At 43.0% G+C, this 14017-nt stretch overlaps 1 protein-coding gene across 5 annotated transcripts in view; it reads left to right on the forward strand.

The window, feature by feature from the left end:
• The window catches only part of Shpk (sedoheptulokinase), a 41923-nt gene that overhangs the window by 20599 nt on the left and 7307 nt on the right, over positions 1-14017 (forward strand). For 2 of the 5 annotated variants that reach the window (XM_077800505.1, XM_026393906.2), the window contains 5 exons: positions 2226-2367; positions 7808-7991; positions 8569-8721; positions 9477-9652; positions 13672-13872. In XM_077800505.1, coding sequence (XP_077656631.1) covers positions 2226-2367; positions 7808-7991; positions 8569-8721; positions 9477-9652; positions 13672-13872 — 856 coding nt within the window. Of the gene's footprint in view, positions 1-2225; positions 2368-3599; positions 3710-7807; positions 7992-8568; positions 8722-9476; positions 9653-13671; positions 13873-14017 lie in introns of those variants that run through there. The other 3 variants (XM_026393910.2, XM_026393909.2, XM_026393908.2) reach the window with 3 other exon arrangements.

The raw sequence follows: 14017 nt of genomic DNA on the forward strand, positions 1-14017 counted from the left end.
CATAAATCTAGATCAGTTACTTGATTGCACATTTTAAATTGTAATTATGAAGGTAGCCAAGGCCAGATTCCTTTAAAAATATAAATTTACTTAAATGCTAAGTACACCAAGATTCTTAAGCACAAATATTAATAATCCTTGAATTTATGTTCTTCTTGCCTCAGTGGTAGAGCTTGAACAACTCAGAAGTTGCAAAAGCAAAGAGTAGCTAGGATTACATGTGTGCCACCATACTGGGTGGCATGATTCTTTTAAACATGCATACACATTTAATTTTTCTTCTTTCTACTTTGAATTTTATTTACAAAGAAAACAATGATGTTACCTGAGTTGCTTCCCCAAGTGAATGTTTTCTGGTGGCTTTCTTAGCTTATTGAAATTTAGAGAGTTCTTTTTCTTTTCTTTTTCACCTGGGTACTGGGGTATTGAACCCAGGGGTACTTTACCACTCGGCCACATCAATGGCTGTTTTTATTTTTTATTTTGAGACAGGGCTTCACTAAGTTGCCCAGGCTGGCCTCAAACTTAAGAAGCTTCTGCTTCAGCCTCCCAAGTTGCTGGGATTACAGATGTGTGCCACCATAGCCAGCAAGATTTAGCTAGTTCTAAACCTGATTTTAAGGCCTTCTTGTTTCCTTTGGATCAAATTAGATCATTTTTTTGTTGTTGTTCAGTATGCCCCCAAATGCCATGTCTAGTGGGTATTGTTCTCTGAACCCCAACATGGGAAAGATGCAGTCAAGAAAGGCCCAAGGCACTAAAAGCACTTTAACATGAGCACTAGTATTCTAGGCATCTCCTAGATTGGGATGTGACTTTGGGGTCACAGTCTGACAGGGACTTAATAATTCAAAGGAATGAGGTGGTCACAGTGACTAGATTTCTTAGGTTTGCATCCTCTCATTGCCTACTTTGGAATAGGCCATGATGGCTATAATGATGTCTCTGATTCCACCAGTTTAGATATAATACTGGATTGGAGTTGGCCTTTCTTTAGCTGTAAGATGTCAAAATGTGGGCTGGGGATGTGGCTCAAGCGGTAGCACGCTCGCCTGGCATGCGTGCGGCCCGGGTTCGATCCTCAGCACCACATACCAACAAAGATGTTGTGTCCGCCGAGAACTAAAAAAAAATAAATATGAAAAATTCTCTCTCTCTCTCTCTCTCTCCTCTCTCACTTTAAAAAAAAAAAAAAAGATGTCAAAATGTGTTCCCCCATATGACTCTGAAGACCCAATCTGAACTTGTCCAAACCTTGATTCAAGATGTATAAAATCTAGGCAGGATGTGGGGGAGGATCATTGAAGCCGGGGAGGATCATTGAAGCCCAGGAGTTTAGGGCCAGTCTGGGTAACACAGTGAAATCCCATCTCAAAAACAAAACAACCACCCCCCCCCCAAAAAAAAAAAAAAAAAAGAAAAAAACAACCAACAAACCAGACAAACAAGAGGACTGCTAAGGAGTAAGAACTGCCTCCCATCCCTACCTAAAACTCATCTATCCCAGAAAAGAAGACTGAGGACTAAACATACCTGCATGGACTTCTCTTACTAGATAATGTCTGTCCCTTGGACTCATTCAAATTCCAAAGAGAATCACTTTACAAGCTCATTTCTGTCTGCCTCTAATTATCATTTAAGAATTCTCAAAGTTGTCTGCATTTCCCATTCTTTCCTCTCATATAGGAAAAGGGGTACACAAGCTTCTGAATCATGGTAGGCTTGTGGGTACTTTCACTCCTGTCATTTTCCTCCATGCTGAGATTTTTCTCTTCTGCATATTAATATATCCATATGCATTTTCTTTAATTTAATCAGGAATGGAGGGGAAAGGAAGGGAAATTTCCCTTAGCTCCTACACCACCAGGCTCCTCCAACCTCATCACCCCATATGCCTTGTAAAGAAGACCCTTCTGTGATTTCCCCTATTGACCGTATGGAGGAGTGCTTTTCTTAGTTCAGACTGACCCATGGTGAAGAGCAGAGCCTGAGCCATATGGTAAACCTCATTTGCAAAATCGTCTTATATGTGAAGCCAGAGTGTGGTTTCTTGCCAGCTGCAGTCCTAACCTCCCACCCCCAGCCTTCACCCAGAGCTGCTCAGCATGTCTTGGAAGTGACCCCAGTGGAATGAGCAGGGCAGCCATCCTCCAGGAAATCCTTTAGGCCTGCCCGTCTCCCCCTGACCTTTTGTCTGTTCCTGACCTGTCATGTTCTGTTTACAGGGGCGGGAGCAGGATGTGAGTAGAATCATTCAAGCCCTAAATGAATGCCTTGCTGCCCTTCCCCAGCAGCAGCTTCGGAAAGTTAGGGCCATCGGAGTGTCAGGACAGATGCATGGCGTCGTATTTTGGAAAACAGGCCAAGGTATGCTGGGCTCAGGGGATGACCTCTTGCTGCTGATAGTCACTTACCAAATGAGAAAAGTGTTATGAAGTCCTCTTTGAGCAGAATCAGGTTATCCTGCTATGGGAATAATTTATTGCTTCTCAAAACGGATTAGCACATAATACTCCTTGTCTTTCATGTACATTTGTTTGGTTCAAATGTATAATGAAGTGAACTGTCCACTTGCATGTCATTTGCACATTATCTATCCATGAACAGACAGGGGGAATATAATGAGTCTCCTGTGATTCTTTTGTAGGTTTTAGCAGAGTGGATTTTCTGCAGCTCTCTCTCTATTTGTGTTGGTGTCTCAGAACATTAGTGCTGACAACCAAGAGATTAGCTGTTACTGTGTGAGATGTCAAGACACAGAGGAAACTCTTTAGAATTGGGGCATAGATTTTGTTCTTTACATAACCACAGATGTTGATGATTTCTAAAAAAAAAAAAATTCTAGGGAGTATTCTTTTTAAGGGCTCAGTTGCAAAGTTTTATTCAGTGTATCATCTGATATAGGTCTGACAAAGTGCAGAGGAGGCTGACCTGTTTGGTTCCAGGGGGAAGCTAAGTCAGTAAAGCAACAAGAAGCACTTCACGTGTCAGATACTGGGCTAAGGACCTTATCTGCATGATCTCATCAATCTTTCCCACAACCTTATGATGGAACGTGACTGTCCCCATTGTGTAGATGAGGAGTTGAAGTTCAGAGAGGCTGGAATAACGTGCTCAGAGTCATATGGCCGCAAGCAGTGACTCCATTTTGTGCACGCAGGTCTGTCTGTCTTCAGGCACTGAGCTTTTAAAAGGCCTTTAAGGAGGAGCAAAGCTCCAGGAGGACATGATGACTCAGTAAAGGGAGGGATTTCCCAACAGAATGTCCCAGGAAGGATTAGACTCCTACAGAAAGTCATGACCTCCCTGTTATGCTAGGCATTCAATTGTTTTTAAAACAATTTATATAATATACAATAGGGAGAATAGTATGATGAACCAACACATACCTATCATCTGGTTTCAACAAAATGAGCATTTGAGTCCAGGTGTTGTTTTGTTTCTGACTCTTCAGGCAGAAAAGGGTGGCTGTGGACTGAATGAGTGGTTGGTGACTTGCCTGTCAGTGACTGGGGTCTAGTGACATCCTTTGATAACTGCCCAGGATGGGGAGGGGAACTGTAGAAGCCAACATAATCTCTCTCTCTTCCCTTTTCTAGTGTGCCTGATGTCAGGCTCTTTGAAACTATGGGAGCTGCTTGGCTCCAAGCTGTGGCAGAAGCAGAAGGCCGATTAGGGCATTGGAGCCGACCTCTCCGAGGGAGTCTAGGTTGTAAAAGCTTTTTAAACTCCTTAATTTTGCATTAATGAGAATAAATGTCCTTTTAATACTAAAACCCTTCCCAAAGAAGAGAGCAGAGATGTAATGATTGTGGTCTGGTCGCACATCTTCCTTTTTGCCCGTCTCCTAGATTTTGTACCAACCACACAAACCATCCATTGGCCACATTGTTGGAAAGAACTCTTAATATTTCATTGAGCCAGCCCAGCATCTCCTTGTTTTGCTGCTGGTTTCTGGGAAGGAGGAAAGACATTGTTTGGTGGTGATGATTCCTGCTTAGTGGGACTGAGTGAAATTGTACTTGGGATCAAGTTGTTCCCGTTCAGTGGCAGCCTTAATTAAGTTTGGTTTCAGTATCCACAACATATAAGTCCCTGTGCTGGGCCCTGAGGGAGATATAGAAATGAGCAGATGAAACCTCTACCTTCTAGAACATAGCCAGCACAGTCGAGCACCAGTAACTTGAGCAGAGAGCTAAGTGCTTCCACGAGGGCATAGGCCAGCAAGTTGGAGGGGAGGGAGTGATGAATATCTTCTGAGAGTCCTGTGGTTACGCCTGTTTTTCAGATTCCATTTTCAGGCTCAGTAAAAGCAGGAGAGAAACAGGGATCATAAAGCAAAACTAAAAGGCGAGCATCAGACTGGAGGAAATATTTGCCAATATAGAGGAGATGAAGGACAGATATCAGTATAAATAAAGAAACAATAACAAAGAGAGGACAAATGGGCTAAGGATCCCAACAGGCAATTCCTAGAAGAGGAAATATGATGGCTGATAAACATATGAGGAGATGCTCCATGTCATTAATAATTAGGGAAGTGCAGATGAGAACAACAATGAGAAGTCATTTCCACCTATTGGATGGTGAAAAATCAAAAAATTTGGAAACATCAAAAGTTGTGAAAATGGAGCTGGGGTTGTAGCTCAGTGGTAGAATGCCTGCCTCACATACATGAGGCACTGGGTTCGATCCTCAGCACCACATAAAAATAAATAAATAAATATTGTATCCCCCCCAAAAAATTGTGAAAATGGTTAGAAGACTGGTTCTTTTTTTTTTTTAGGTTCTAGGGATTGAACCCTGGGGTGCTGTACCACTGAGCTACACCCCCAGTCCTTTTATTTATTATTAATTTCTTGACACAGGGTCTATCTAAGTTGCCAAGGAGGCTGGCCTTGAATTTGTGATCCTCTTGTGTCAGCCTCTGGAGTTGCTGGGATTACAGGCCTGAGCCACTGTGCCTAGTGAAAAACTAATTCTTTTAAAAATCCTGATGTAGGATAAATTAGGAGAGCTATTTTGGAGGAACTATTAAAATAAGGGAACAGCTATAACTCAGCAATTCTACTATTTGGAACCTGTCCAGGAAAAGTTCTGGAACACATATGTCCTCAAGGAGGCACCCTCATGGTCCTTCACTGCATCCTCCTCTACACCATAGTGAAAATGTGACATTTACCTGGGGGACAAATTAAATAAATGCCGGTAGGCCCATACATATGTAGTAGTTAAAAAGAGGAAAGTGCACTCAAGCCATATTGACAAAGAACTCAAGAACATGTTGTGGACAACAATAAGTACGGTATTTATTTATCACTTTTGCCATTAAAAACTTTAAAAAAAGAGCTGCAGATGTAGCTCAGTGGCAGAGCACTTGCTTGGCACGTGCCAAGCCCTGGGTTTAATCCCCATTACTACAAAAACAAACAAAAACTTAAAAATATATCAATTCTATTCAAGGAAAAAAAAAGAAGAAAAGAAATATAGAAAGCAAATGAGATCTCCATTATGTCAAATTCTAGAATAGACTATCTAAATTTGAATCCTGATTCTGTCATTGAGAAGCTATGTGAACTTGGGCAAATTTTGAAAACATTGTGTTTCATTTTCTTATGTGTATTTTCTTCATTGTTTATTTGGGGAAAATTATGATCCTGTCTTATAAAGTTATCATGTAGATTAAATGAATTAATATTTTGAGTGCTTTGAACATTGTCTGGTACTCTATTTATTTTATGATAGTTTGAAAAAAATTAAAAATGGGATCAAAAGAGTTTTGGAAGCAAATAGAGAGAGAGAAAAAAAAAAACAAAACACTGTAAACATCCAGCTTTAGGGCTGGGATAAGAATCCCAGGTTTAAAAAAAGAATCCCAGGTTTACATTTAGGTAGAAATGCAGCTGTGGGGTAGATTATTCTCAGGAGGACCCCTTCCCTGTTTCCATCCCTACCCTATTCCCCTGCTTCCAGGTGAAAGTTAATGATACCAAGAAGATGTTGCAGGTACAAGATCCTGTAACATGCCTCCCTGCTGTGCTGGGTATTGGCCAGGAATGTTAACCAGAGATTGCTTGACAAGGTCCTTTACCCTCCTTGTTCCATTCACCTGCAACAAGTATCCGTTGCTATTCTTAAAGACTTATACCCTTAATCCATTCACGTTCACCTTCCCCCAATGTCACCTCAGAGAGGACTTCCCTGACCACCCCTAACAATCATCACTGTCTCTCCCCTCACCCTGCTGCACATTTTTCATAGAAAGTAAAAGTACCTGGCACTGTACATTTGCTTATTTATATTCTGTCTCCAGCCCTGGCATATAAGCTTTGTGAAGACAAAGCTTTGTGAAGACTTTTCCTTGTTATATTTTCAGACCCTAGAACCAGCACCTAATATACATTAGATACTCATAACTATATCATACAGTCAGGCACATAAGCATGAATGAATGAATGGATGTTGCATGGCCTGGAACTAAGTGGAGAGGGGCAGGTAAGTTTCTTTGTTTCTTGGTGAGTGAATTTACAGGAAAATATAACAGCCTTGGTTTCCAAATCTGGGATCTGAGATCAGACAGCCAGAAAATAGCTTTCTGTGACATCTGACCTGCCAGACTCGTGGCAGGCTCCATTCTTCAGTGGTAGCCAGATTCCTACCTCCATCTAATAGATTTGGGGTGTCCTCAATTGCTGTTAACTTTTCTGGACTGGCACCTTATGCCAGTGTTCTGCAGCAGTGGTTGTATTCATATTACGTGGTGGCATGGGAAACATTCCATATTTGATAAGAAAGAACAAAAGTTATATAAAGGAATAGCAGGGTTTAAAAGGTGTATGCCACCTTACCCAGTTCGGCTGGAAACAGTGTTAGATGAAATATTTATTTAAATAAGAGCAGAGAAAATTCCAGAAGATGTTTCAGAATATAAATGAAGTAAAGTTGGTGTTGTTAGTCAACTTTCTGCCACTGTGATAAAATACCTGAGAAAATCAACTTAGAGGAGGAAAGGTTTATTTTGGCTCAGGGTTTTAGTCCATGGCCATTTGGTCCCATTGCTGTGGGCCTGTGGTAAGGCTGAACATCATGGTAGCGAGCATGTGGCAGAGGGCAGTGCTCACCTCATTGCAGCTAGAAGTGTGTCAGGGGGCAGGGTCTGGGGACAAAATGTGTACTTTAAAGGCATACCTCCAGTGACAAACCCCTTCCAACAAGGCCCCGCCTCCTAATGTTTCTACCACCTCCCAATACCACAGTCAGCTGGAGACCAAGCCTTTTGGGGGATAGTCCAGATGCAAAGTATAATAGATGGCCAGATTTCTTAGTGGAATTTGATGTTTAAAAATTAATTAGCTCAGGACTGGGGATGTAGCTCAGTGGTGGAGCATGTGTTTAGTACATGTGAGACTCTGGATTTCATCTCCAGTACCCCCTGCCCCAAATCAATTAGCTAAGATCAAAGGATAATCATTCAGAATCAAGACTAGGTAATATCATCATGCTGAGAGTTGGAAAGACTGTGGAGACCAGGGGACTTGGGAGTATACCAAACAACTTTTGGGGTGTGGGGAGATACATAATATCAACTTAAAGATTAAGGAAAAGAAACAGAAGTGAGACAAATGGAGGGAGTAAAGTCATTTGCTTAAGGCTACAGAGCCATGATATCAGGGCCATGGGTGAGCCAGGCACTGCCACAGGGTGCAAGTGCCTGTACCCTAAGCTCACCAGCTGAGACGTCTCAAGGACATGCTGTTGCCCACTTGGGTTCTCTTTTCTGTATTTTTGGTCATCTTGTTTGTTTCAGGCTGTGTCTGGACAGAGGGAGAGGCTGCTCCTGTGTTCAAGCCCAGAGCTGTGAGCTACCTGGTCACATGGCAGGATGGCCGGTGTAGCAGTGAGTTCCTGGCTTCTCTGCCCCAGCCAGAGTCCCACCTCAGTGTGGCCACAGGGTTTGGCTGTGCAACCATCTTCTGGCTTTTGAAAAATAGGTAAGTCAACTCTTATTTGAATCAGTGGTGGATTTCTAGGGGGGATGACAGTGGTGGATTTCTAGGGGGATGACAGGAGGCTGAACCTCCTGCTGATCAGCATCTCTCCACCTGATAGACTGTGCCTTGGTGAGTGTGGCCTGGCATACTGTGCCGTCACAGATCTGGATCTGATCCAGAATGGCTCATTTTGCAGAGGGCTCACTATTGGTTATCCAGTTCTAATCAAGAGAGGGAGAGGAGGGGACAGAGAGGGCAAGTGATTTGACAAGTTGAGTTCACAGTAGGGTCAGGGCTTCAGGTCCTGAAATAAAGCAGGACCATGTCCTGCTTTCCTAGGCATAGCAGTTCTCCAAGTTCCCCAAGTCCTCCCCCTTAGGGCTGACTTGGGTGGCTTTGCTTGGAGCAGCTGGGAGGTCCTAATCCCAGGGCTCTAGCTAAACATGAGCCACAGCACGTAGACTTGTGGCTATGCCTTGACTATACCAAATCCAGTTTCTAATGTCCATAGCTAGGTGCAGCACATGTTTCTGCATCCATGTTAGACCCAGTTGAATTGTTTTTGGTGTGAAAACAGCCCAGACTTCCTGAAGTCCTACGATGCAGCTGGCACCATCCAAGACTACGTGGTTGCCATGCTGTGTGGCTTGCCAAGACCCCTGATGTCTGATCAGAATGCTGCTAGCTGGGGATATTTCAACACCCAGGGCCAAAGCTGGAACTTGGAGATGTGAGTATAACCTCAAAGGCTGGCTCCAGGCTGAAGGGAACCTCCTGAGTGAGAGCTTCTTTGGAGTTTTCCACCTGGAATTTCCATTGTTTGATACATTTTAAAATAAGATTAAGAATGGGAGGTAGTCTGGAGGGATGCATTTTAAGTTATTTTTCAACAATCATTTACCTTTTCAGGTACAGAAGTCCGGTGCCTATAGGTTTACTTCCTTCAGGGCCCAAATTCTGAGCTCTGAAATAAAAGCAAAAAGTACCTGGTAGTTCAGGTAAAGAACTTTCTAGCATGTTTTATAAAATTTGGCAGCCCTATATTCACTAACCTGAGTGATGGATGCATTTGACATTCAAGAGGCTGGTGGGTTTGACTTTGGTCTGGACTGTGCTAACCAACGCTAACTTTGTGTTGAAACTGTGGTCGCCTCCCTTTGTAGAGGGTTTGTGTTTTCCTCAAACACAGGGGGCCAGAATGCTATAAAATCTGGCTCTGATTGCATCCTTTTTGATGGCTGTGATTTAAACTGGTTGTTTTCTTCTTCTCTGGAAGGTGCATTCCAAGCTTTTGTTCCCTATTTACAAAAACCAAGTTCATGGTTTCAAAAAAAGCTCAAGAGGAAGTCTGTGATGACACTGGCTTCCATTCTTCCTTCTCCTATGTGTGACCTATAGCATGTTCCCTTGCTAAGTCTCCTGGAAACAACAAAAAGCAGAAAGCTGAGAGCCAGGTAAATACAGGTGTCCACTTCTGTTTTGCAGACTGAGGGTCTCGGGCTTTCCTGTCCACATGCTCCCCAACATTGCTGAGCCAGGCAGTGTGGCAGGAAGAACTTTCCACTCCTGGTTTGAAATCCCAAAGGGGACGCAGGTGGGTGTAGCCATGGGTGATTTACAGGCCTCTGTCTACTCCTGCATGGGCAAAAGGACAGATGCTGGTAAGTTTTCTTTTTGTTTTCTTAAACTTACACAGGTGCTTCCCAAACACCTGCTCTGAGCAAGGGCCTGAGGGATGCCTATAACTTACCATCCTTACTATCCTAGGGGATCCTGTTCTGTAAAGATGAAAAATACCCTCATCTTTGCAGGTGAATCCCTCTGCTCAGGAAGCTTATAGGCCAGCAGGCAAGTTCTATCCCTGTGCCTTTTGTGGCCTGGTGAGGGAAGTGGCTCTCTCTAATTGGCTACTTTCTATGCACTGTATGGCCAAGAAATAGATGATAAGTTTGGGGCTGTGGCTCAATGGTAGAGCATGTGCTTAGCATGAGAAAGGCCTTGGGTTTGATCTCTAGTAAAACACACACATACACACACACACACACACACAGAGAGAGAGAGAGAGAGAGAGAGAGAGAGAGAGAGAGAGAGAGAATAGATAAGTAGAATAGAATTGTTGTTATTATGAGTTTGTCAGTGAAAGTTGTGTCAGATCTGATTAGAAGTGCACAATCTTTTCTGAATTTGGGTTAAGAGAAACACAATGAGGTGGAGGTAGTAGTCAGGACAGGGGTTAGCAAGCTGAAAAGGGTCAGAGAGTAAATGTTTCCTCTGTGTGGACAACATAATCTCTTAACCTTGCCATTGGGGTTAGAGAAGCCACACAGCATGAATAGGCACAGTTGTGTTCCAAGTAACATGTTGGAACATACAAACACTGAGATGTGACTTTCATAGAATTTTTATGTATCATGAGATATTCTGCATTTTATTTCTTTTCAAGCATTTTAAAAATATGAGAACATGCTAGCAGGATGGTAAAATAGTGTGGCCCTTTTGGAGAGCAGTCTGGTAGTTTCTCATGTGAAACATGGAGCCACCATATGACCCAGCAAAGCTGGCTGGAGTTCCCACAGTCCCCTCTTTGTGTTCAATTAATTTCCTTGAAAGGCTGACAGCAAACTTACATTTGCTGGTTTATTATAAAGGATAACAAAAGATATCACAGATGGAGAGATATATAGGGTGAGGCACAGAGGAAGGGACATGCAGATTCTATGCCCTCTTTTGGTGTGCCACACTCTAGGAACCTCCAAGTGTTCAGTCCTGGAAGCTCTTTGAACCTGACCTTTTTTCCCCCTCCCTAGAAAATGTGTATCTAATGCTAGAGACTGGGTGGGGAAACCCAGCAAGATCCATCTTTTCAGATTCTTCTTGGTCTCTCTGTGCATCATTCCTTGCTCGCAGGTTTGGGCAGGACTGTTTCTGAAATGAAAGTCTTATGATCTATTGTCAGACACAGTAGTAGGTCAGGGAAATGTGGAAAATACAGAGTTTTTATCACTCACCCTGGGGATGAAAGACTCTTTAATTCTAGTTTCTATGGCCTATTATTGAAGGGAGTTATGAGCCAAGAGCTGTGGATGAAAACCCCCAAATGTATATCATAACATCACAGTTGTACAATTGTGAATAAACCCACTGAATTTTATACCCTTTGAAAGGATGGATTTTTTTTTTTTTGGTACTGGGAATTGAACCCAGAAGCACTTTACCACTGAGCCACATTCCTAGCCCTTTTGATTTTTTTGTTTTGGGATAGGGTCTCACTAAGTTACTTAGGGCTTCACTAAGTTTCTGAGACTAGCCTCTAACTGTGATCCTCCTGCCTCAGCCTTCTGAGTTGCTGGGATTATAGGCATGCACTAACATGTTTGGTTGAGGTTGGGGATTTAAAAATATTTTTTTATTTTGGTATTTTTAAATCCCCAGTTTGAACCCAGAAGTGCCTTATCACTGACCTACATCCCTAAGCCTTTCAATTTTTTTTTTTAATTTCAACTCTGAGATAGTTGCTTGAGGGTCTTGCTAAGTTGCCCAGGTTGGTCTAAAACTTGTGTCTTCCTGAGTTGTGGGAATTTTAGGCTTGTGCCACTTCACTCCACTTTGGAGATGTATTTCAGTGGTGGAAAACATGATTAGCTTCTACATGTAGTCCCCAGCACTGATCCCCCCCAAAAAAACCCCCCTAAAATAAAAAAAATTAAACAGGGTGGGTTTTACAGTAAATCTGTGTTATTTACATATCCACAAAGCTATTATTTAAAAAATGGAAAAGCCATTTTTAGTTTCTAGGCCATACAAAAACAGGTGGTAGGCTGGTCATGGCCTGTGGGCTATAATTTGCCTATCCCCTGGTTTAGGGTATCACCTGGGCCTGCCCAAGTGGGGTGGTAGCTGAGATTACAGGTGTGCACTACTGCACCCAGCTAGATGCAGACATTTTGAGGCAAGGTATTCTGATGTACTTATTACCAATATAGCCAGCACATGGAAAAAGGACAAGATTAACTGACGGGGAGACTGTCCCTTTTGTTCGTACATACATGTGATAAACTATTTTCAGATAAAAAAGTTCAAAACCACCTTTTTACTTCCAAATTTTCAGCAACATCAAAGCCTCAGGAAAACATGCTAAGTTTATCTTGTGACTTTTTTTTTTTTTAAACCAGTATATATCATCTTTGCCTTATATTCCTTCCTCTCAAAACAAGAATCCCAGTGAGCTCATACAGGCTCTGGAGTTCAGATCTTCTACTTCCTCTAGTGTGAATTTGGACAGCTGAGTTTCTTCCCTGAGCATTTGTCATTATCCAAAATGAGGATGACAGTCATTGCCTTTCTCATAGGGCAATTGTGGCCTTGGGATGGTGCCTGTAAAGATCCTGGCTCTTTTTTTAAATTTTTTTATTTTTTATGTTAGGCGGTACTCTCTTCAGAGGGCAGTCCCCTGTGCCCATGTGCTTTCTAAGTGGTGGGAGGCTAGTCCAGTGGGAAGCAGGTTAGGATTAGACCCATATTAGTCTGTTTTCTGTTGCTACAATTGACTCTCAGATTGGGAAATTTAGAAAGAATAAAGGTTTAGCTGGACATGGTGGCGAATGCATGTAATCCCAGCTATTCTGGAGGCTGAAGCAGGAGATTCTGAAGCTCAAGGCCAACCTGATCAGTGTAGCAAGATCCTGTCTCAAAATGTAGCTCAGTGATAGAACATTCCTGGGTGGTTCAATTCCTAGTTCAAAAAAAAAAGAAGAAGGAGAAGGAGAAGGAGAAGGAGAAGAAGAGGGGGAGGGGGGGGAGGGGGAGGGGGAGGAGGAGGAAGAAAAAAGAAGAAGAAAGAAGAAAAGGTTTCTTCAGTTCATGGTTCTGGAGGCTGGGAGGTCCAAATTGAGGAGCTGCATTTGGAGGGGTCCTTCTTCCTGGGTCATGGCATGGTGGAGGTATCACATGGGGAGATAGAACAAATTAGTCATAATGAGATCTTCTTTTTTATAACAAAGTCACTTCTTCCATAACCCACGAATGGATCAGTCCATTTATGAGAATGGAGCCCTCATTATCCAATCATATGGTAAAGCCCCTCCCTGGTCCCTTCTCTTAATATCTCACTATGGGGATTAAATTCTAGCCTGTGTTATTGTGGGGACATTCAAGCCCTAGCAAGGCCTCCTCTTCCCTGAGGTGGTTGGAGCCTCTGGTTCCAGCTTGCGGCTGCTGGCCTGTGCTCAGCTGTGACATGTCTGTGGGCAGTGTTGTTTGGATCCTTTCACTATCCCTTTCCATGGGTAGAGGGCATGTTGCTTCCAGTTTAGGGTCATGGTAGGAGGCTCACTGTAGCGAAAAGTGAAGCTTATTAGCTTCCTGTGACTCCTTTTAAAAACCTGTATACCATTATCGCTTTTGACTCCCTGGTAGTGCTGACCTCAGTTAGTTTGGCCCGTAAGTATACTAGTTCTCAAAAGTCACACACTGTCACTTTGGCTTTGTTTTACCTGTCAGAAGTGAGTCACTATGCCAGGTCCACACTTAGGGAGAGCGGAGTCAGCCTCTACCTCTTGAAGAATATCTAAGAATTTGTGGACGTATTTTTAAAACTGCCATACTCTCCCTTTGTTCTCTTATGATTTGTGACCCCCGAGTTAACACAACAGACCTCAGCTTTGCTCTCTTTGGATCTCAGTTCTCAATATCAGCACTTCCGTGCAGCTGGCGGCCTCCATGCCTTCAGGATTCCAGCCGGTGCAGATCCCAGACCCTGCGGCCCCAGTTGCCTACTTCCCATACTTCGACAGAACTTACCTGGGGGTAGCAGCATCGCTCAATGGGGGCAATGTGCTGGCCACATTTGTCCACATGTTGGTTCAGTGGATGGCAGATCTAGGTAAGGCGTGGCCCACACAGTGGTGTGTTCTCTGCTCATTTTTTTTGTATGGCTGTGTCTTGGAGCTTAATGTGCTGTTTCAGCATCTGGCTTCAGGTTTCAGACCCATCTAGGTTCCTGCATATTCCTTTCTTCCTTAGGGTGT

This window comes from Urocitellus parryii, chromosome 7 (assembly GCF_045843805.1).
Source record: "Urocitellus parryii isolate mUroPar1 chromosome 7, mUroPar1.hap1, whole genome shotgun sequence".
Classification (NCBI taxonomy): domain Eukaryota; kingdom Metazoa; phylum Chordata; class Mammalia; order Rodentia; family Sciuridae; genus Urocitellus; species Urocitellus parryii.